Source organism: Homarus americanus, unplaced genomic scaffold (genome assembly GCF_018991925.1).
Source record: "Homarus americanus isolate GMGI-L3 unplaced genomic scaffold, GMGI_Hamer_2.0 scaffold40565, whole genome shotgun sequence".
Taxonomy (NCBI): domain Eukaryota; kingdom Metazoa; phylum Arthropoda; class Malacostraca; order Decapoda; family Nephropidae; genus Homarus; species Homarus americanus.
Window position 1 is genome coordinate 3526671 of NW_024735503.1, and position 26192 is coordinate 3552862.

The 26192-nt window shown below is 39.5% G+C and overlaps 1 protein-coding gene across 1 annotated transcript in view; it reads right to left on the reverse strand.

Moving 5' to 3' along the window:
- The window catches only part of LOC121871147 (neurogenic protein big brain-like), a gene marked incomplete at its 5' end in the record, with an annotated part of 49884 nt that overhangs the window by 3679 nt on the left and 20013 nt on the right, over positions 1–26192 (reverse strand). The window contains one exon of the mRNA XM_042373290.1: positions 16210–16318. Coding sequence (XP_042229224.1) covers positions 16210–16318 — 109 coding nt within the window. The remainder of the gene's footprint in view (positions 1–16209; positions 16319–26192) is intronic.

Genomic DNA, 26192 nt, shown 5'->3' on the forward strand with positions numbered 1-26192 from the left:
TACTGTATTTTGGTACATGTAAATTATATTAATAAATCCAATTAAAAGATGACTAAAATAACAAAGTATAGATAGGCAACATAAACTATTAGTCAATGTTCTTCAACTCGGTATATTAAAATTAACGCCTAAAAATTCTATCAAGATCATTAAATACCAGAAATTACTATACGGTACTGTATTTCTCATTAGATATAATCCCTTCACATGAAAGTAGTAATTATAAATGTATATATTTAATATTCACTAATAAAAACAGCAGAAACATGAGGAACATGAAGAGACAACATGTGCAAATAATAGGGTGCAAAAGCTTGTTAGTGGCACTACTGATTTTATGTACAATTTTAAGATTCAACAATTTAGACATTTATTTCAATTCACAACATTCATCTGTCACTTCAGAGGATGTTAGTCAAGGTACAGTAGACTCTGACTAGTTCCGTGTTCAACGTGACTACTGCAGGAATTATCTCACATCATTGTTAGTTCTGGGCTCAAAAATTCATAATTAGAAGGGTTAGATAAAGTCCTTTCAGTTAGTGTCACTGTCAATTCAAGGCCATTTTCTAATTCATACAACAATTTAGGGATATAGTACCTGAAAAACATTATATTTCACATGTGAAACTACATTATTTTGTTTACAATACATTAGGCAGACTTGTTCTTCATTAACCCAAGAGTGATATAATTTTCTTGTTATAATTCATGTCCTGTTTGTGTTTCATTTACAATTAAATAAACTGGGGTATAACGTTACCAAGGTCAGGCTGTACCCAGCTACCTATGCTGTACTGAATAACTACGACTGTATAAATGTACAGTAATGCCCCCAAAGTTCGCGGATTTTTACTTCGCGGTTCTCGGTTATTCGCGGATGACACCCTGGATGTACCCAGGAATATCTGTGGGTAGTTTTAAGGTTGCAGGCATTTTCGCGGCTGGGACAGGGAGCCATTCATTTTAGAAACAGTAATTTCCTTTACTTGTATTGTAAATATGTATATATGTGTGTGTGTGTAGACACACATGCACACACACAAAACACATAAATAAATAATAATGGGAAAATACTCTCACAAATAATTATAATCAGAAACAAATTTAATAAAAATGTGAGTCTACAGTACTTTATTAATAGAGCACGGACTTGAGGGTAGACTCACATTTTTAATAAATTTGTTTCTGATTATTTGTGAGAGGATTTTCTAATTATACAGTATTATTTATTTAAATGTGTTTTGTGTGTTTATGTGTGCGTCTACACACACACACACACACACATATATATACAATACTACAGGTAAAAGAAATAATTGTCCTAAGGGCAAACACATAAAGGGAATATACATTTCTTTGTACACAGGTAAAAATGCACAGTTCCCTCTCACAACACTGGTTCTCTCCCTCCACCTAAGACATATGATACTTTATCTTGGAAAAGTACACCTTCAATTGTTTCTTGTGGATCATCAACAAGACAGTTGTAAAACATCCGGCGACACTGCTTCTTTGTTGTATCATGTTTTTTTATTCCTTCTTATTATTGTATTCTCACTTTCCAATGAGGCTGGGTAATCCCCTTGTATATGAGATCTTAACTGTTGTACAAATTTTAATGTCAACAGATTGTAAGAGTTTTCAGGGCTGGCAAAACCATTGGTTTAAAAAACATTCTTAAAAAAAAAAATACAAAATAAAATAGAAAAAAAGTGTTTTTTATGTTATAATGTTGGCTTTAATAAGTTTTAAGTATGTGTAGCCCTTTTAATAATTTTTTTATATACAGTATAGTCTAGATATACACGGATTTTGTTTTCGCATTTGGTCATTTATGCGGTGCCTTGCCTGAATGAAATTTTTTAATTACGCGGTAAATTTCATCATTTACGCGGCAAGCAGCTGGAGAGGTGCAGACGCGCCGCGCCATTTTTTACTCACGCGGTCCATTCTTGACCATACGCGGGAAGCGGCGAAGTGAGGGGTGCGCATAAGGTCGCTCTTATGTTATCGCTGACGTCATATGACGTATCGGACTGTGATTGGACGACCACGCATCCTTACTACCCACACATTCCCTCCGCCGCTAGCTGTGATTGGTCTAATGTAACATGACTTGCCCTGCCACCAGAGGGTAGAAGTCGCTGACCTAGCCAAGCCAGTCTCATTGTTCTCAGTCCGCGTATACAGTTCTCTCTTGTGCCCACTATTCCCCTCACAATGGCTTCTGCTGTACCCCCACCACCTGAGAAAACCTTTGAATTACCTGGACCAAGCCATGATAATGTGAAGGAAATCATTGAGTTGGGGGAGAAAATTAAGCTCATCCTTGACAACGACCCAGACAAGCATCGGTATGAAGAGTCTAATAACCATCTGACGAGAGTTATGGAGCCGTATATCCAGATCTATCTCGACAACATCAATGCTAGTCGTCAACTTAGTATTAAGGACTTCTTCGCCCGCAACCCACCACAACCACAGCCAGCCCAAGTCAGTGACAGTGAGGATATGGACTTTGAGGGGTTTGTCTGGGAGGCCCTGCAAAACTCTGCAAGTAGTGAAAGTGATTCGCCGGAAGGCAACTAATCTGCCCTCTGCCTCAGAACCAGCCGCCATCCACGTGTGCCGACCCATCTTTTCTACTAACGTAAGTGTTAAAAAACCTAATATTATTGATATTTCTCTTAAATATTAATTGTGTGTGCATACCATCATAAAATTAAGATGTTATTTTTACTACAAGGTGCGTATTGTGTCAGAAAAAGTGGAGTTTGGGGGTCGGCCCAGTCTCTATTTCAATTAATCCCAGATGTTCTGTTATTTCGTTGACGCGTTTTTCGTTTTACGCGGACCTCCACGGGTTCAATTGACCTCGTAAATGCATACTATACTGTACTATTAATCATAAACATTACATTCAGGATTATTTAGCATTATACTCTTTTCAATCTCAAAAAATCTGTGAAAAGGCAAAATTTGAAAAATACAAGCTTTGATCAGTCACCCAGACTCATCCTACATGCTTTAAAGCAAAAACTAAGTTTAAGTTCATCTTAATGCCTGAAGAACTATTTTACTTTTACAGTTGAAAGTTTAAATAAATTCATTTAAGTACAGTTGGAGAGAGCGATGGGCAGTGGTAATTTGATCTGAACACATTAGTGAGAGACTCAAGACTCCAGTCATAAATAGAAGCAGTCACCAGTTATACTGGACAATGGCAACTTGGCTCCCTTATAATCAGGATTTGGAATGTGTGTCTCCCTGTAAGAAAGCTTATTATCACCACTTTCACCAGTGTATAATAGTTCACATTCATGTATATATTGAACAACCAAGGGGTCATAACACATCCCTGTCTAACACCCACATTTATTTCAAATGTTTCACTTCTTTCCCATTTACACTTACTGTTGCCCTGCTGTTGGCATAGAATGATTTTACTGTATTTAATAGCCTTCCTCCCACCCCATATACTTGTAATGCCTCCCACAATGCTTATCTGTTTGCCCTATCATATGCCTTTTCCAAAAAATTAATTGTACGATATAGAAAATATGAGTACAGGTCCTCCTCTACTTACGAACGAGTTACATTCCTGAGGCTTGTTTGGAAGTCCAATTGTTTGCAAGTCCAACTTTACTCTTGTAGATACCAAACATATTGTATAAAATGTAAAGATTATGGATATTTAGTACAGCTATACCCTTTAATACAGCCTTAAAACCTGGCTCACTATTCTCCTCTTAGGTAATGTTTGTTCTATCTGGAATTTTCTTCAAAATAATCCAGTCTCATCCACATTAAACACCTGTTCTGGCAGTTAACCCCCTCAGTGATGATTGTATCTCTGAAAGTTTGTAAGTTGAACGTTCTTAAATAGAGGAGCACCTGTACTGTATATCGTCAATCTCATTTCAAGAGGGATCCTTTTGTTTGCAGGTTTGTAAATTATCTCTAACTTGCACAAGTTGTTACTTTAATGTGTTAAAACAAATTTATGAATTTAAATATCAGAATATTACTGTTGTATGGTACAGTATCTAGTCCCTGAAATGCTATGACTACAATTTTGGTCAACAGCCACATCACATTAAAAACACCACTTCTCATCTCATCAAAGAAGTTAAACAAAGTTGGGTCTGGTTAGTACTTCACTGGGTGACGCCTGGGAACACCTGATGCTGTTGGCATTTAAATTAAAGGAACCAACTGGAAATAAGTATCTGATGGCTTTGTTGGCTAACCTTGGTCAAACTGATTGAATATCAATTACAGTACATTATTATAATAATTTTATTGTACAGTACTGTACTCTAAACTGATCAAACCCTACAACAGTAGCTTCCCATGATACAGTTAACCACTGAAGCATGTAAGTGCTAACAGTTTCCCCCCTATTATTAAAAAACAAAACAAAACAAGTGTAAAGAAGACTGGTGTGTGAATGTACAGTCACGAGCAATAGTCATGTGACACTCTCCCTGCATGTCGTAATTCCATCTACCAATGTGAGGTGGAACCTCTCCTCCACCATACTTATGAACCAATTTCAAGGGGTAACTAGAGCCATGTAAATGCAGGACACATATTGTAAATTCCACAGTAATTGTCAGAATGACTATTCATGGGAAAGAGAGTCGCACTACTATTGCTCATAACTGTAAATGGATTTAGTGAGGATAATAAAAGAGTTAACTAAGGTATAGTACTGGTGAATGAAAAGAACCTGGATACCCCCCCCCCCACTGTGAATGAAACAAGGTTGATGAACAATGAAGAAAGTTTCTGGAGACCAATAAGGAGCATTCAGGAATATCTAAATGGTAAGAGCAAAAGAAGATTTAGAGATACTGTATGTTATGAAAAAATGAGGTTGAGTCCCAGACAATACAAAAGAGAATAAGAAATGGGTCACTAAAGAGTGCAAAAGAACTTAGGAATGAGAAAAGAGAGTAAAGATTCTGCTTTGGGAAAAGCCAAGATTACTGTACAATAAAGGAATGAATCACGGACTCTTTGAGTGTATGAGAAAGAAATCTGAAAATTTATCAAATTAAATTTTGAGAGCAACACTATATGTGGAGTGATTGGGATCCAAAGAATATGATAAAATAATTAAGGAAATGTGGAAGTAAAGGGAAAACAGTGGAATAGACCTATTGATAGAAAGTACAGTAGGATGAATAATTAATCAAAAGTGTTTAATTTGTAAGAGGCTGATAGGAGACAGACAGGAAGACCAAGATGGACAGGGAAGGATGGAATAAGGAAAGCACTGGATAGGAAGATGGCAGCTATTCAGGAAGCAGTGTACAGGCACAACAGGAGAGCCTGGTGTTGAGGAGTTCAGTGCAGGTAATGACCATTATACGATGGATCTACATACTGTACACTCGATCAGTTTTACGATGTTAAAAAATCAACACCATTTACCACTATGTGATGGCTAAAGATCAGTTTTATGATGGTCGCTACTCGAATGCTTTTCCTGCATTGTCACTGCTATGAAAAAGTGATGTGCAGTAACTAGCAATATTACAAGATATGATGATGTAACTTCGGAATGGTGTAACACGTGCGACCCACATGGGATGCACGAGAGGCTCTGCTCGTCCCCAGTGACTGCCAGGCTAAGCAGTTGAACTGTGTCATGTCGCTCACTGGATGGTTTGCGCATGGAAGAAGCTATTATTGTACATAAAATAATATATACTGTACCACTATACCAGTAAATGTGAGAAATAAATAGAAATAATATGACTATACCTATACAGAATTGTAATCATGCTGAACTGTATAACTGTGTGACAATTTTACTGAATAAATAGTACTGTATTACCATTAGTAGCATTAGTACAGGTAGTAGTAGTAGTAGTAAAGGAAATAACCATAACATTACACATGTTACAACGGTTAAGAGAAAATTAATGGCAGTGAATGATTGAAAAGCATACATGATGCTGAAGTCTAACCCCCAGGCAATAGAAGGCTTGTAAGAAAGAAAAAAATTGCAAACCTAAATCCAAGTTTTCTATGTATATGAAAAAATAAATTTGATAATTCCACTTGATATGTGTTTACTGCTCAGATACTGAAGACACAGCAATGAATTGGAGGTGAACTTCCTAGGCCAGTCACTGCTGGATTGAACATGGATGAAGTCTTGCACTATTTAGTAAGATAGTCGTGTATAAAGCCATTCTAAGATCAGATTTTGATGTCATTCCTCAAGTACTGATTGTTATACAGGTAATATATATTATTCAAATATAAAATAAATAAAAACATTATCCACTTCAACAGTAACCACTAAAGCCACAAGGTTCAACAACCTGTTATAAGCAGAGAGAGAGACTAACACAAGATTAATCTAACTTTTCTTTATGTAAGAGGAAACATTGTAGGAGACCTCATCATGTTCTATAAGATTTTATCATACACCATGCAGCTAAACACACGAAATAATACCTGTACGTAAAAATATAACTTCAAGGATTCATAAGATCATAACACACTCCTCATACACTTTTACATTTGTTCATACTGCTTGCTCATAACCTGGTGTACTTTCACAAATGCAGCACTGTACTATACAATATTGGCAGCACTTAAATGTACAGTATTTTAATTATAACACAAAGAACCAAAATACCTTAAGTCTACTGCATATATTAAAAATGATCATAAGTTTCTATAATTTTAAACTACAAAAATTCTATAACCTGTCAATACTCTGTGCAAAAATTTCACATGCTGACTGTCTGGTTCAGGTAAATCTTTTGTGCTCTTACCCATTAAAATTAACACAAGTCCTCTTAATTGGTGTCAAGGTAAACATCCACCCTAAATTTAGAGTAAAGATCAACTGGATAAGGATGTCAAAACTACAGTATTTTTGGCTTAACCATATTTTCAGGTCACTGTTGCATGTTGCTTTAAATCTTATACATACATAAGTATCTTTTCAGTGTAACTTGTACATGTGGGTGTCTTTAACCCTTAAACAGCAGCCATTATCAGTGGATGCTAGCTGTAGAAATGTAGGTGTTCTAATTTGTACTTATAATGTACATTTAGAGCAAGTCTGGGGATCCTTAGACACCATTTAAGGGTTAACTATCTGAAGTTACAAATTTATAGCCTATACAACATATACAGTAACTTATGCTCTACAACGAAACTACAGAATACAGCTCCTCCCCAACTTACGACGGGATTAAGGACCCAAATCCAGGTCTTAAGTCGAAATGGTCGTAAATCGAAAATGCTTAAATAATACATAGAAAATCTGAAGTGGGTGTCTCTTTTTCTTCTCAGCACCACAAAACTCTCACTTTTAAGCTTGCCAGGCATTTTAAAGTGAATTATAAAAAAAAAAATTTGTCTGTGTACTGACGTTGGGACTCGAAAATACGTAATTTGACAAAATTTTGGTATGACTGACGCAGGTTGTAAGTGCAGTTGGTCGTAAGTCGAGTAGGTCGTAAGTCGTGGAGGAGCTGCACTGTATTCTTATTAATTTACTAATGCTGTAACATTACAGTAAGATTAATCAAAATTAAGAATGTTAAAACTTTGTAATTATCTAAGAAGCAGAAAGATTTCAAATAGCATATTTTAGAACAATTTAAAATGTTAATCATCACCATTCATAATTTTTTTTTTTTCATAAAAGCAAAATTCATTAGCCTAATTAATAACAAGTATTACAGAGGCAACCAAACCCAGTACAGGAAGCAACACCCCTCAGCAGTGAGCACACGCATCAAATTAACTACAGCACTCGTACATGTTTTAAGCAGACATCAATCATTGCCCTTTTAGGTGACACACAGAGCTAAATGCACAAGGTACATACACATCGCACAGCTCGACAAACACTTGCAATCCACACACCTCTAGTGGTAGTTTCTTCAGACTGAGCAGGAGGATGCACCAGGAGGCATCCCGTGTATAAGTCAGTGTACTGTGGTGTCTTGTCTATATGACTCAATGAAAAAATTTACCATATATGTGCCTGATGTGTATCGGAGTAGTTTACCTGGTGCAATTTTTGTGTATAGGGGAAAATTGAGTGAAGGGGTTTATCATGTAGTAACACACAAAAATATAAAATGGACCTACACTTGCTACAGTTATACCTCATAGTACAGTACATACTGTTTACAACTGAATAACATCACCTGCAGAAAAAATACTAGTACTGTACAATATTGGCACCCAAACTGTAGCCATATCTAAGATAATCACCAATGACCAATGTTTAAACTAAGTACAGTGACAGCTAATGTCTCATTAACATTCTCGTGGTCTTCTGACACAGATTGTGTCACTAAGCGCTCCAGTGTTGGCGCAACCCTTCCTGCTCAGCCATATCTCACACTGAGAGCACCCCTCCCATAAGCAGAAATTCATGAACAGTGGATCAACTGCCTAAGTTCCTCCCAATAGCCTTGTGGGCTGACAGATGCATTTCGAAGGGTGTAATTTGGGTCTGGATCACTCTACTAAATTTTTACTAAAATGGAAAAACTGTTTCTCTCACCGACGCAACTTGCGTCGAAAGACTGCAAGGGGAGAGATTGTAAATGACACTGCAGTATTTGCGGCGAAAGATCGTGAGAGGTTGAGATTTCTGACCATGGCCAGAAGTACCAGAGGGTTAACATGGCTGCTCATCTATTAGTACACCACAGTCATGAGCAAGCACACATGGGGAATACTGTTTACTGTACTAATTATACTCATGACAAATAACTACTGTACATTGCTATCTACATTTGGACAGTACATATTTACATGGATACTATTGTAAATGTATACAGTTCTGGATGCAAAATGACAAGAACTATGATTTAATTATTAGATGGGGCAGCAATGACCATACTTCCTTTAGTGCATTCAGAGGCAGTAAACTGAGTGGCCTTGGCTCTTTGTCAAGAAATTAATGTTGAGGAAATATTCTTTCTTAAGCTAAAGATTACAATTATCTATTAGAGCTACAACTGCTGGTCTTGCAAACATGCTATACCCTAAAACCAGAATACAGTACTTCAACAAGACAAATCTCATTTTGCTATCTTTCACTGTTTAATTTTCCCTGTGGGCTACAAACAACAACTCTGGGTGACCATATAGTTAACTAATGTCGGCAACCCTGATTTTTTTTTTCTGGTACAGTACCAGCAAGAAGTGTTTCTGTTATTATGATAAGATAATACAGTATAAGAATTTCTTTAGTCCTCGGACTGTACAGTACTGCATTCAGATTTATGGCACTTGAGAGTGTCAAACTCACTGGTAGTCAAAACATTTAAAGTAGTTTCACAGCAGCATGTTAATTTCACAGAAATAAATGTTACATTATATTGAAGGAGTGATGCCTTTACTCATTGATGACTCACTCTTAAGTTTCATGAATAATTGGGGTAAATAGATAATATCTTATCACATTTCATGATTAAAGACTCCCCTACAGTGAAGCAAATGAAAAGTAAAAAAAAAATACAATAACAGGTACTACAATTCGTTAATCATTACATAGTGGGTTTCTTCTAAGAATTATACAGCATTGCTGCCTGACTTTGCAATGTTTCACAAGGACTAGGGCCGTATCATAGTGATGCAAGCTTATAAAAAATATTACCCTTTGATTTTAAAATATATCTAGCTTCACTTTAGATTAAATAGGATGAGATTGAATAAGCACTTTGCAATATACAGTACAGTTTGTGTATCACCAATCCTAAGTGCATCATTTCATAATGCATAATGAAAAACACTTTTTCAATATTACAAATATACTACAGTTCCTATACGTACTTATAATCAATATAACTTTCTCTATTATATCTAACAAATGGCACATAAAACACTGGCTATGTACACTGATGGGAGTAACTGGGTAGAGAGCTTGAAATCACCTCCTTGATTTAATGAAATAAAAATATAAAGAATGAGTACCTTCACAGCCCGACTGTCATATTTACTAATTTACAAAATATCTGTTAATCTGTGTAAACACGGAGAAATACTTTGGTGAGGTAATATAATACTAACTGAAAGTAAGATTAGTTGGTGTAGAGATTAGTACGAACTATTTGATGTGCGTTGCTGGTTATATTAGAACGTGACTAATCACTCGAATAGTCTGCTCGTGTGGTTATTTTGTGGTGCAGCAGTGTGTGTGTGTGTGTGTGTGTGTGTGTGTGTGTGTGTGCACAGCTAATAATACATAAATTTAAGTCTGGTGCAAACAGTGATAGCAGTAATGTTGTATATTGAACCAGGTGGTGACATGTAGTCTGTGTGAGTGGGAGGTGAGCGGCGGTACCTGGGTGCCTCACGCCCGGTTGTTTGGTGGGTACGCCCGATACAGCCTGGGGTCATACTGTACTTCATGCTGCAGCTGGTACTGTTGGGGGGGCAAAATGGGGGTCTGATGTCCCCCCAGCCCCCCATGCATTCCCGGCCCACCAACAGTGTTCAGGGGGAAGGATTCCACCCCTTGTTCTGTAATGTAATGCACAGCCACCGAGTCACCCACACTGGCCTAAACCCGCAGCTTAGTGCACACTTACACATATAAACTTCCTCCACTGAATGTCAAGAATTAGAAGTTTTAATCCTGTTAATATGCATTTAGCATTATTGTGAAAACTGATGTTCTTTCAGCAGTTCCACAGTAACATATAATTATTAATTATGATCACAAGAGTAGAGAAAAAATATTATACTGTATTGTACTTTAAAAATGACCATTACTTTACTTTACTCAGGAACCTACAAGAGAAGCTTTACAAGATCTACCGTAAATTATATATTCAGTAAATAGACTCTAGTTTAAGGGAAACAATTAATTTGCAATGTTTATATTCAATTGTACCTAAAACAATAATGCAATGGTTAATTAAAAATTTTGCTGAGATGTGCTGTGAAAACATGCTGTGGCTTCTCCAACAATGTACTGTATAACATTTGTAATGCTAATCTCAACCTCCAGTCTATGGAAAATAGGTGTTACCATATGCTATGAGTTGGAAAAGAAAGGTCGTTTGCCCATCCTGAAGTCCTGATTGGTAATCAAGAACTTGACCTGAAGATTGTCATCCCATATGAGATGGAGACGGTATAGTACTGTACACACAGCATTGTTCAGACTTGTGAATAAGAGAAGAACTGTCCACAAGTAAGTTACCTTAACACTAAATTATGTTATGTAAATATCACAATGATTTCAAATAACTCTAACATTTATAAAAAAAAATTAACTACAGTAAGAAAATGTTAGGATACTGAATGATCTTTAAATAATGATATTTCAATCGAGTCATCAAATGTCATTTCTTGAAGAAATAAGTTACATATAAAATGAAAACAAGGTGTGAGCTTTTGAGTGTGATCTAAGGCTTCATTAGGGATACTGAAGAACACCTGAAATAATGTACAAAATTTGGAGTTAAAGTTTCCATTTTCCTAGTGAGTTTTTACCTTATTATATTTACTTCAACAGCCAAGTATACATGACTAAAATATGATGAATCTGTTAACTGAAAAATTAAGATACTGTACAGTAATGTAGTTAACTATTCTTTTTCTTCTTTAACCCTAAATGCTGTACCTATCTGTGTACAGTAGTCTGGGCATCAATCACTTGTGGTCAGTGGTCTTACCCTTCAGCTACCACTTGGTTGTTATTTTGTTTGAACACAGTAAGTAAATCAGTCATACTAACTTGTGTAGGGTTGTCATAAATATACAAAATTAGCAAATAAAAAGATTGAGATTAAATGAAATTGAAATTGCCCAAAGTTCTCTTATTTTCAGTTTCAGCAGTTTGGGGTTTACTGTCAGGGGAATAGGAAGATGTCTGTCATTGGATGGGAGGTGAGGGGGACACACTTCTTACTGTGTTTAACTCTTTTGGGGGAGACTGAATAAAAGCTAATTGTGAGGGGTGTTAGTGATACAGGAAAAATGTGTGTACCTCTCACAAATATGTCCTGTGTTCAATCCCTAGATATGGACAGATGTGCGAAGGGTGTGAGCTAGTGAGACCCTACCAAACATTGCAGGTTTTCCTCCAAGTACTGTACAGTACTCTGGTTTCCTCCAGTACTAACACTGGACAATAAAGGTCACATCAAAGTAAAAAAAGAACAAACCAACTGCCCAAATGGTTTTATAAAAATACAGGGAGCCTCCCAAGTTCGCAAATTTTTACTTCGTGGTTCTCGGTTATTCGCAAATGACACTCAAGAATGTCTGTGGGTAGTTTTAAAATTGCCGTCATTTTCGTGGCTGGGACAGGAAGCCATTCGTTCTAGAGACAGTAATTTCCTTTACCTGTATTGTACATACAGTATGTGTATGTGTGTAGACAAACACACAAAATACATACAAATAAATAATAATGGGAAAATACTCTCACAAATAATCAGAAAGAAATTTATTAAAAATGTGAGTCTCCCTTCAAGTCCATGCTCTATTACAGTACTGTACTTTATTAATAGAGCACTGACTAGAGGGTAAACTTACATTTTTCTTAAATTTGTTTCTGATTATTTGCGAGATGATTTTCCAATTATCATTTATTTCTATGTATTGTGTGTGTGTGTGTGTGTGTCACACACACACACACACACACATATATACAATACTACAGGTAAAAGAAATAATTGTCCTAAGGGCAAACACATAAAGGTAATATAAATTTCTTTTAGAACCTTAGAACATCACTATAATAATGGAAGCCCCCTCGAAACAGAGAATGGACAGCCCAAGGGCCTCCTAGGCATGAATTTGTTAAGGTGTAGAAGCTGTCGCCAACACAACAACCACACCCTAAGTTAACGAGCTGCATGACCAGTGTCACGGAATAGTCCGAGAAGACTGGACAGCTCGCCAACTGCATTGGCTAACCGCTACCCCGGAATACGATCCGCAAATCGATGAACATCCAGGTTCCCAATTACTGCTGGGTAGACAGAGGCAAATGGCGTAAAGAAACTTGCCCATAATTTCACCTTGCCCGAGGATCGAACTCGGGTCCACTGGCTTGCGAGGCGAGGATGCTGAGAACATCACTATAACTCCTAACTGACAGTTATCAAGCAGAACTACGTATTGTACTATAAAATCTGTCACTGATGCTAGTGTCCCATTTATGTTAGTTTTAAATATTATAGCAAAATAGCTTATTCTTGTTGAAAGTTATGTTTTAAAAGTTTAAACACTGAAAAAAAAAGTGATGGATTTTGCAGACATCATCAGTTCTACACAATGCATACATACCATACATATCTAGTAAATGTATTGCATGAGATCTATAATTTATTTAAGAACATTTTGTGAGAAGAATTATAATTGTGTGTTTAAATTTATTGCATTAAAAGAGGTTTTAAAAAATGAAGTTTACAAATTTATACAGTGGTCCCTCGGTTAACAAACGGTTCAATTAACGAACTAGCTCCCATAAGGATTTTCAGTTCGATTAACGAACAAAACTTCGATTAACGAAATCCTGACGACAAACACGTTTTGTTGTGCGCATCAGCTGATCAGATAGTCCGCCAATACAGTACAGCTCCTCCCCGACTTACGCCGGGGTTAGGGACCCAAATCCAGGTCATAAGTCGAAATGGTCGTAAATCGAAAATGCTTAAATAATACATAGAAAATCTAAAATGAGTGTCTCTTTTTCTTCTCAGCACCACAAAACTCTCACTTTTAAGCTTGCCAGCCATTTTAAAGTGAATTACAAACAAAAATTTTGTCAGTACACAGCGCAATCGCTGACGTTGGGACTCAAAAATACGTAATTTGACAAAATTTTGGTACAACTGAGGCGGTCGTATGTACGGGTGGTCGTAAGTCGAGTAGGTCGTAAGTAGGGGAGGAGCTGTAATTGGTTCTATGCTTACATTCGTTTCCAGTGAAGTAAATATCAAGAAAGTTGGTCTCTTGAATATTTCTGCATTTTTTATATTAAAATTATTGGTCATTCTGAAATTTAGTTAACATATTGATAATATAGACAGTACAGGGAACAGTTTTGTGCGCCCATCAGCTAATTGAATCACCCAACAACGCTTCTCAGTTTAACTTTGTTTACAGTGGAGTGAACATCGATTTTGTTAGTCTCTTGAATATTTTTGCATTTTTAAATTAAAATTATTGGTCATTCTGAAATTTAGTTAACATAGTGATAATATACAGTGCAGAAATTACTATGAGACATGAAGAAGGCATTAGAACCAATGCACTCTAAAGAATATGGCATATCATCATCGACTGCCTCTACAATCCGCTGTTTGATATGTAAACAAAGCTGACGGAAATACGACATACACACCTCAAAGTAAGTTAAAATACAGTATTCTAGTGTTTTTTATTTATTATTATACAGAATACTGTGCAGTATAGTACTGTATTTAGTTTATATTTAATGTTTTGTTAATTCTATTACTGGTATACAGTACTTTGTATGTACTTTTTTGTGTAAGTTGGAACCAATTACCCAAAATCCCATTGAAATAATAGATTCAGTTAATGAAATTTTCGGTTAACTAACGACTCTGTGGAACGAATTGTGTTCGTTAACCGAGGGACCACTGTGTACAAATTACATGAATTTTTTTTGTGAATTTTTTATTAAAGGAACTGTACTTTAAAGTTTTTTAGGGCATTAACACAGGTATGAAAGAATTTGGATTGGTTTCATTATTATTTATGTTTGCAAATATGCAATGTTTCTCCCTTGACCATCTGGGTACCCCTCAGATTAAAAAGGTTGGGAACCCCTGCTGTATGATATCATATAGTAGTCTGTAGTGATAACTCAGTTGACTAAATTCTTCCTGAAGAAAACTGCTTGATGGTCTTCCTTCACCTGTCACGGTTATTTTTGTCTTGTAAATGAGGACCTGGTGAACCAGTCTTAGTAACTGGGGGACCTGGTGAACCATTCTTAGTAACTGGGGAGCCTGGTGAACCAGTCTTAGTAACTGGGGGACCTGGTGAACCAGTTTTAGTCACTGGGGACCTGGTGAACCAGTTTTAGTCACTGGGGACCTGGTGAACCATTCTTAGTAACTGGGGACCTGGTGAACCAGTCTTAGTAACTGGGGACCTGGTGAACCATTCTTAGTAACAGGGGACCTGGTGAACCAGTCTTAGTAACTGGGGACCTGGTGAACCAGTTTTAGTCACTGGGAACTTTGTAAACCAATCTTATTAACTGAGGACTTTGTAAACCAGATTTAATTATCCAACCTAAAGTTAAGTAATATTTGTTCTCTCATGCCTATTTATAGACCCACAAGTAGTAAACATTAGAAGTACGAGAGGACCTTATGACACAGACTCAAGGTGAAGGTGCACAGTACAGTAAAATCACTAAGCCTTAACTTATGTGAGTTGTCTGTCTATGCCTCACATGATAACCCTCCTTTGTCTTCGAGAGTATTGTACTAATACAGTACATCTTTATTGGAAAATCTTTGATTGAAAAGCTCTTTGATCACTAACACTGAAATTTAAATAAAAGTACTGTACAGTACTGTATGCAAGATGCTGGATGATAAGGATGAGGTGTTCAAACTCTGGGAGAAACAATCAAAGAGGAAAAGGTTATAAGAAAAATTATGACTGATAAAGAGAAGCATTTGAACACATTACTTGGACATTCATTCATTACCTTTTTTGTTATACTTAAAAGATAGTACAGTAGCTGAAATCTCATTGTTTATATAGAATCCTAAGGTGTAAACTGCATGATCAGTTAATATCACATACTCTGCTTGCTTCACAATGAAATAACTAAAAACAATGAAAAAACAAATAAATAAAAGAATGCAACAAAACAGGTACCAGAAAAAGGTGCACTTGATTGCACCATTCCACAAAATGAAACCAATTTTACGTCTGGGAACACTCTGATGGGCCTCTCTTTACTGTGCTGTATGAAGCAGGCAGTACAGTATAGCCTTATTGCTCCTCTCTTATATCTCAAAAGCTGGTGGTCAATACGTTTTAATCTTATACTATTTCTCCTCTTTTCAAGGTAGATCTCAATGTACTTGTACAGTAGTTGTCTAAACTTGTACTATCATTTTCAAATTAATGTTTGATATTAAAATGGCACTAAAAATTTTCTTTAGCTTAACTCTTTAGTATGGAGTAGAGGATGATAGAACTTACCTCCATCGATGGAGTCCTTGCGTGAGCGTGGGAGTCTATGAGGGTTGAAGATGTACTCGTAGATGAGGCCAGCAGTCACCCCTCCTAGCAGAGGAGCCACCCAGTACACCTGCAAGTACACAAGGCAATAAGTGTGTGGGTAGGGCATCAGTTTATTAGAAGCATCACAACAACAGCTAATGACTGCCAATACACTCCACAACACTACAATACAGTACTGTACTACATCACATACATTAAAGAGACATTACTGTGACCCAGTACAATCTGCCGCAGGCCCATCCGACACCGCCACACTATATCACACCCAATGCTAAACTGAGTCCACACATCCAGCACTGCTCACCAGCTGCCGGGAGCACATTCTGGGCGCCCAATCAAAGCCCGTTTTTCAAAGGTTCTCCTGGCCTCTTTTTTTTTTCACTGATTGGCTAGTTCATGATATGGGCATAGTCACATCAGTTGCTAGGCAGAGCTATCCCCATGAGTTATCCTCATGACACCTAATACAGGCCTGCATCTGGTTTCCCTTGATAGGGTGACGATTTTAGGTCATTTGGTTTGACGGCACTATAAACATCCCGGTCAGTTCTCATGTTTCTCTTATAATGGTCAACTGGCCAGCTCTCATAAGCATAGACATCCCTTTTATTACCTCTATGTCCCCAAATTACAAACGCCCGCCAATACGGACACGGTTAAACTTGAATTTAAAGTATTTTATTAACCTGATGACATTTTTTTTACTTTTGTAGGTTATGTATCTAAGCTACTGTGCCGAGTAGCAACCTTGTATATAAGCTACTGTGCCAAGTAGCAATTATATATGTAATTACGTGGCAACACTGCACGTGTTATGTGGCAACATTGCTCCGAGGCTGCCATATGGCAATGCAGCCTCAGTCTGACTCCGTGCCTCGTGCAAGGCACACGCTAGTCACTACTTGTATTTCTCCTATCAGTTAATAAATGGACTTCAGTGTTACCCGGTGTTTCCCTACCCATCACTGCCTTCTTCAGGGAACACTTGGAACCTTCAACTTTCATTTATTGTCTTTTGTCATTCTATTTCTGTCTATATCATAGGACTTAGGCTATGATATAGTAGGATTTTAAACATTGTTTTGTAAGTACAGTATGCATATAGCATGTGTTCTGACTTGCATACAAATCTGACTTATGAACGTCCTCAAGAACGGAACCTGTTCGTAACCCAGGGACCCCCTGTAGTGGGCGTAGGGGTGCGTGAGCATCCCTTTATTACAGTGATCTAATAGCTGGTAAAATTATTATTCAGTTCCATAAATTATATATCATACAAGAAATTCTTACAAGTGAGAATACACCATTCCCATAAGCAACCCATACTGTACAGCACTCCTTTCTTGGTGAGAACCCTGTTATGCATAAGCATGCAAAACGATGTCCATAATTTTTTATGGAGCATACGTAAGAGTGTCCTAGCTTTTATGACAGGTAAAGCACACACCAACAAAATTCAATTACACGGTGACCACACTAACAGTACAGCAATGTACCAGGAAAATATAAAACAAAGTAAATATGTCAACAATGGATACTGCATATTTATTAATCTATAGACTAATGTAAACCATAAATTTAATTATATTTCTCAACAGTAATTACTATGTATTGGCATTAAGTCACACTGGGTGTAAAAAAAAAAAAAAATATTACAAAAAAATATATACTGTATATTGTGGATTTAAACTTACAGTATTATTGTATTAGCTAACAAAAGGGTTATTTAACTAACATAGCTTAAGCTATTAAACTATACCTGTAGTACGTACTACAGTACAGTACTTTGCTGTCACTCGGAATCAAGTAAGACGATCATCCAGCTATGATACGAGTTATTAACGTTGTCATCTATGTTGGCGAGTTCTGAGTTGACTAAAGAGGCCGATACGGGACCGGCAGGGCCATTCACAGATGCTGCTCATGTGGGGGGCTACATCTAGTGCAGGAGGGGCGGTGCAGCATCTTTCCGGTGTTGGCGCTTGTCTACCTCGTTATGCAGTCCGGCTAACTAGAAAGTATTGACACCTCTTCTCGTGTGGTGCTCATCCAAGCATTACGGTGTGGAGTAATCGTCTCCCAGGTGAGGGGGTCGATTTGACACTTTTCAGGTTTGTCTTAAGACTATCCTTATACTGTACCTTTTACTATTCGTTAGGCGACTATAAAGTAGCTGCTTTGGCAGTTTACTGTCATACAGTATGTGCATTGTAAATCACAGAACAACAAATTCTTTATCAACAATTACTAAAAATGAAAATCAACAACACCACATATGTTAAAAATGAACATTTGAAAAAAAAATTCTCTTGTGATCCTTGTGGTCATCTTGAATCAAACTCCAAATGCCGTCAGCCACCTATCATTACTTCATCCCATTGCTCCTGATACAGTATCTCTTCTCCATGGTTTGGATATCCTGATGAAAATGTTCACCATGTTCTTCACAAACTTCACCCAAATTTTATCTTAACAAGTCCAAGTGTGAATGCAAAAAGTGTACCTTCAGGGACATTCTGCACCCAAGTTCTCTGTACAGTACCATACAATCAAATATTCAACTTGCTCTTTATACTTTTTTGCACTTTGTATTGTCCAGAAATCCATGTACTATATGCCGAAATGCTTGCCAGGCATTCTTTTCAACAGTAGACATACAGTATTATAAGGTAAGTTAGAGATCGATTCTCTTTACAGGAAAAAAATAATAATTTATAATTATAACTCAGGGGTGCTCACCTTATCACACACACAGGAATCAGCCCATCTTCTCTGAACAGTACAGTACAGTATGTATGTATGTATTTATAAATCTCAAAATAAAGTTATCCATTTCCCACGATATGAAATTCTAAACCTCTCTGATTCAACTCTGTGCAATGTCTAGATTCGTAAAACTCATTCTTGGTAAATGATACATTAATCCATAACGCCCAACACATTTCTCCCCCTCACCAATTCACGTTTGTCTCAACTGTTAAGAAAATTCTCTCTTGCTCATTGTCTCATTTCCATAAATACATTCACTTAAGCACATGTAACTGCCTCCATCGTGCATGAGCCCAGCTAACTTTGGAGGTTGTGCTGAAATTTTTTTTCTCCATATCATATACAGTACTGTATTCCGATGCTTGACTGTATTGGTATGTGATGTCAGAACTAAGGGAGGGCTGTGGGATGCTAACAGACTAAGCTCTCCCCACACCCACATGGTAACTACCCCCTCCCCATACCCCCATGGTTACTACCCCCTCCCCATACCCCCATGGAAACGACCCTCTCCCCACACCCACATAAAAACGACCCTCTCCCCACACCCTCAGAGTAACGACCCTCTCCCCACAACCACATGGTAACGACCTCCTCCCCACACCCACATGGTAACGACCTCTCCCCACACCCACATGGTAACGACCCACACCCACATGGTAACGACCCTCTCCACACCATGGTAACGACCCTCCCCACACCCACATGGTAACGACCTCCCCACACCCACATGGTAACGACCTCCCCCACACCCACATAAGTAACGACCCTCCCCCACACCCACATGGTAACGACCCTCCCCCCACACCCATACATGGTGACGACCCTCTCCCCACACCCACGTGGTAACGACCCTCTCCCCACATCCCACGTGGTAACGACCCTCTCCCACACCCACGTGGTAACGACCCTCCCACCCCACGTGGTAACGACCCCTCCCCACACCCACGTGGTAACGACCCCTCCCACACCCACATCCGACCACTCCCCACACCCACATGGTAACGACCCTCCCCCACACCCATGGTAACGACCCTCTCCCCCACACCCACATGGTAACGAACGGGAACCCTCTCCCCACACCCACATGGTGACGACCCTCTCCCCACACCCACAGACCCTCCCCACACCCACATGGTAACGACCCTCTCCCCACACCCACATGGTAACGACCCTCCCCCCACACCCACATGATGACGACCTCCCCCACACCCACATGGTAACGACCCTCTCCCACACATGGTAACGACACACATGGTAGCGACCCTCCTCCACACACCCACATGGTAACGACCTCTCCCCACACCCACATGGTAACGACCCTCTCCCCACACCCACATGGTAACGACACTCTCCCCATACCCACATGGTAACGACCCTCTCTCAAATCCACCTGGTAACGACCCTCTCCCCACACCCACATGGTAACGACCCTCTTCCCACACCCACATGGTAACGACCCTCTCCCCACACCCACATGGTAACGACCCTCTCCCCACACCCACGTGGTAACGACCCTCTCCCACATCCACGTGATAACGACCCTCCCCCACACCCACATCCCTCTCCCCACACCCACGTGTAACGACCCTCTCCCCACACCCACGTGGTAACGACCCTCTCCCCACACCCACATAGTAACGAGCCCCTTTAATTACACACATTGCTATACACGATCTCATTAGAAGAGGAGAAAGAAAACAATAGGCTTTAAAACGACTTCGATAATGACCTGAAACTCACATTTTTAAGTGGAGTAAAAATATATTGAAATTGTTTCGGAGGTCTAAAACTGGCTGAGCTGTACCCCCCCTCCCGGCTGCCTTCCTTCCCATGTAGACGCCATCTACTGTCTATTGAGATTTGTCTGTTGTACATGAGCTGTGCAGACGGGAAATGGCATTACTCGGTAGTAAAGACAATAGCTGAGTTCTGGGGCAGTTTAAAAGTGAGCCAACGGACCTTCCTAAAGTGAGGAAAATAATGTGATCTGACGACTAAAAAATAACTTTACGATCTGGTGTATCGGTTGTGTGTGTTCTTTCCTTGTGCTTCTCTCAAACACACACACACCCTTGCTAATTATTACATATGGCCACGTGACCCACTCCCTTAAATGCCTGCCAAATAAGTCATGTCAGCAGCGGAACACACGAGTGGAAGCAAAAGATAATTATGAGAGAAATAATGAAAATATAAAAGGCTTTCAAACATTACGGCAACAACCTAACCTAACAATCTTAATATTGTTGTAGTTGTTCACTTTCTGTATTTGGGGGGGGGGGGTTAATTAAATTGTTTCACTATTAATATCAGTGTAGAGCTGAGGAGTTGGGCATCATGACGAGTGGACCACCTCTAGCTCACTACCCCCTCCTCCCCTCTCGGGTCTTCCTCAGCTCCACACTACACACCCCGGTCTTGTCTCGTCATCATCTACTACATTCTCATATTATATTCGCCAGAATAATTGATATGAGTCAACTCTAACTCATCTGGTTCCCTTTATGAGTTTATGTTGAAGTTATGACTAAGTTAGTATACAGTATAGCCACTTAACTAAATTTCTGGTCTAGTACACAAAAATATCTACCTGTTCCATTTGCGAGCGAGCGGTAGTGTTTTTTTTTTTTTTTTTTTTAAAGGCCGCTTGCCCATCTGTCTTCGCCCCAGCTTCCTGCGTTCCCTAGCCTTCTCTTTTCCCTCCCTCTCACACTGGTTCACTCTGGCGTGTCCATCCTCAACACTGCCCCCCTCCCACCCAACAACACACGGCCCCTGTGGTTCTATCAATTACCCGTCTGTCAACCACTTGATACAGTGTGGGTGTCTGGGGCCTCGGGGAGCTGCTGCCACTGTGTGCTCTTCTTGTCGTGGGCGTGGGGGGGAGGGGCATGGGAGCTGGTCTGGGTGGGTGTTTTAACTTGTGAGTCATGGTGGGCGTGAGGGCGAGATCACAACGACGTGCTGCTGCTGAGCTGGTGTAGTGGCTGGTGATACTGGTGGGTGGGTCGTGTTTATGCATGAGGAGATGGATGGTAGTAGGTGCTGAGGAGAACACTGGTTGGTGAGTGGGTGAGTGCCACTGCGTGGCACCTGCAACTCATGTGTTCAAAACACTGGCTACAACATAACCAAGACACTGAGGAGATAGAGATTAATGTGTGTGGTGAGTGTTGAGAGGCAGGCGGGAGAGGAGTGCTGGTAGATGGCGAGGATGTGGAAGGATATAAAGAATACTCGCAGGTCTCTCCTCGGGTGTGGCGGCCACTAGAAGGGACCTTTATTAGGCAGGCATACAGAAGTGAGAGTTTGTCGAAGATTCGTGGAAAACTGCTAACATGGAATAAAAATCGATAAACCTGACCGTTGGATTTCGTACTACTGTTTACTTCTTCATGTTATAATTGCTCGGAAAAACATTTAGTACTAACTCATTATACTTCGTTCTGAGTGTCTAATGCTATAATACCAACCAGAAGCTTGCCGTAAGGTTAGGCAGCAGCTCTGGTGGCACCAGTTGGCGCACCCTACGCCACTGTTGACTCTGTTGCCACCACCTGTCCCTCTAAGCTAGCCAGACCGTCCCCTCCCTCAACCTTCTGTCACTCCTTTATCATCCTCCCTCTTTTATTTACGTTCCTGACCCCGTGACGCCCATCACCCGCGCACCGTCCTGGTGTTTCATAAGCACCCACTCTCTTGCAACTCGCGCAACTTACTCTACTCACAACACCCGGCTGTCTGCTGGTCTTACCGCGCCGTCACACACAACCTCTGGGACATTGTCTGTCTGAGCGGTTAATATCATAATAATCAAAGTGATGTGAATGCAACTAAAATGCGACAAATAATCTATTTCCCCGTTGCTGGGAAGACCACATTATTATTTAGAACAATAAACACGTCAAGTGGCTACATCCCATCCCGGGAGCTGCAGCACTTAAAGTGGTTTAATTACTTCCTGGTATCAAAGTGACCGCACAGGCTATGACTTAACTCATTTGACCGTGGCGGCTGTACTTACGTCAGGAGGCAGAGTTCACTGCACAGTATGTACTGACAGTCACACCAAACTGTTGACACTACTTATATAAAGTTGAGACTTAAGGAAAATACATTCTCCCAGAGGAACTAACACAGACTAGTATAACAAGACAGACAAAACAGTATCTACTGGTCAAAAGTATGAACATGTTTGGTGCTATGAACCATATCTTATCGAAAACAAATTGAAAATATGCAAACAAAAACAAACAAAAAACATTTGTGTTGAAAAAATTGACTAAAAGCAGCCAAAGTCTTTAAAGAAGTGAAGATTGAAGGACTTGTAACCCCACTAGCCTAACGCTGAAGCCCCAACACATTTAAATTCCCTATAAAATATTCGGTATCATTAAATTTGAGGCAAAAATCTGAGTGTGTTGGACGTAACAGTTACAAGGAAATGCTGCCGACCCCAGCCTGGCTTTCGATTTATTTTTGCTAGCCGGGTAAACACGACCGCTGTACGTGAAAGCCGTTTATGAGAACAAATATGAACCAACCAGACCTAATTCTAGCCTAAGCTAACGATATCAGGGTACGTTTGGGTTGCATTTTATGTTGCGGGCTGTAACTCACTGCGCATGCTTCTTATGACTAAATCGGTTTGGTGCGTGCAATGACCCAGCTCTGGTATACAGTAAATGTATTGTGAGCTGGATTTGAGTTGACAGCTTCCTGCAGATATATCAACAAGAACTACTAACATAAGCCCCACAGTATAATAGTTTTAATGGTGTTGTAGCATTATATCATCCTCAATAAATATCACAGTCCTCCTTGTTCTGTAGTGTCTCTCATGTAAAGTCTAATGCACAAAAATACTGCTTCATATCTTGTCCACGATTAAAATTTAGGGGAATATTCCATGATATTAGTTTTGTATTGTGTGTTCAAGCTACGATTAGTGTGTGTATGGATCTGAAAATGGTGGCATATAGAAAGTGCCCCCTAATCACAGGTTCAACACACACACACACACACACACACACACTTTCTCGTGGTGTTTTTGGTGTCAACAGTATTAAGAATGTTGTGAGCTAATAGAATGTTTTCAGCAACCTCCACACACACCTACAGCTACTACACAGGTTTCCTCGGTTCACAGCAGTGCTTAGATTTGCTAAAGCTGAATAAACAGATTATCTTCCTGTATGCACAATCATTCTTTGTTGTGAGTTACTGCAGCTGAAAACTGCAGTACACTAAATAAATCACATAAATTAAATACTTTATCTATGCAGTCTCCATCCCATTAATAATTAAAAACAACCTTCCCGGAACCCGAACGCCAGTCTCCTGCAGTTCACGTCGTATCATAAATCAAAACAGCTGTGAGTATCCCCAGGAGATCCCACGACCGTTTCTACATCAGTGACCCCAAAATCAATACGTATGGGAAACTGCTCGACACAACCTCGGCAATATCATGGTCACCTAAGCACAATTATTTTGAAGTTAGGTTCCGGCGTCCAAAAATAACGAACGCAGGAGACGAGCATACCACAACTGGCAATACTGTCTAAAGGTTTAAAAAAGTAGGAGGGACGAACCATGCTTGCAACTGTGTCATTTCATGCATTTATTAAAAAAAAAAAAGTGGACACACCTATACAAATGCAACTCCCGGCTGAACATCGCAATATACGAGAGGGAGTTTGATCATCACTCGGAGGAGAGAAGCAAGAGTCGGGTATGTATGTAACTTTGACGCACCACGCTAAAGTTTGTGTACGTGACCCCCAATGTCTGCGTCAGCACCCTGCGTCTCTCTCACCACCTGCAGCATGGAGTGACGACGTAAAGTGGAGGGAAGTGAGAAAAAATAGTCACCAAACCTAAGCCTATTAACCATAACGAAAACCTAGTTTGACGTAACGTAATCCAACCCAACATAACCGAAGTTTAGTCCAGCCAAATATCATTGTATCTACTAACCCAACCTATCTATACTGAACTAAACTTAACCTAAATCAATTCGAGTATCAGAGAAGACTATTTTCTGTAGCCAGAAATTCTGTGGCAGAATGAAAACTAACAAATCCGTAATGGTTAGGTTAGGTTAGATCTGGTTGTAATATTATACTGCTTTATTTTTTTATTTATTGGGCACCCCCCTACATCATTGTGTAAGGTGAAGCGCAGAAGCGTTTACAGCGCCCAACAGGGAAGCATGCCAAGTTCATGCTTGCCTTATGTCTCATGAGTTAAGGGCGTAGAAGCCTGAAGTGTCAAGGGCGTAGAAGCCTGAAGAGTCAGTGGTTTACTGTATGTCATCAAGTTATTGGAAGCTCCAACAACTTTCCCTGAATACGAATTCGCAACTTTCGACTTACAACAGGTACCTACTTTACTGCTAGGTGAACAGGGACTAACGGGGGCTAGGAAGTAAGTCCAAACAACTTCCACCGGCCCGGGAATACTGCTTTATTATTCCATGACACTTGTGTTTCAGGAGATTTGCTGACCCTGAGAAGCGGGTCTCAATGCTGACGATACAATACCCTGTTGTTATGTGAGCGCTGCACTCCTCACCTCACCCTCACCCACTTCCTGTCTTAGTTTCCGTATATTTGTCCTTATATATTTGGTATCCACATCTGGTTCGTATAATAATTATGAGATTGGTGAATAACATCAATCACAACAGATCTTGTCCGAATGTTCATAGCTGCGTCACTCCTTTGAGCACTCACAAATATTTTCTTAAATGTACGAATATCCCAGTATGTATGTATGTATGTATGTATGTATTATATTAGTATATGACTGAGCGAGTTTGCTGGATATGAATGAGTTACCACGTGTGCTTGCGTCGCGCCAGTATAGCATAGCCCTTGAGTGAACGATAAGAACCCTTGACAGTATTGAATTTTTTTTAATTTACCCCGCGAGGGGCCTAGTTTATTGGGCACCCCCTTGCATCCTGTGCAAGGTGAAGCGCAAAAGCGTTTACAGCGCACAACTAGGAAGCACGCAGAGTTTATGCTTGCCTTCATGACTCATGCATTAAGGGCGTAAAAGCCTGAAGGGGCAGACAGTGTGTACATATTTCCTTGAAACTTGTCAGGGTCATTGGTGCCTCCGACTGCTCACACAACACTATCAGAGGCAGGATCTGATTATAT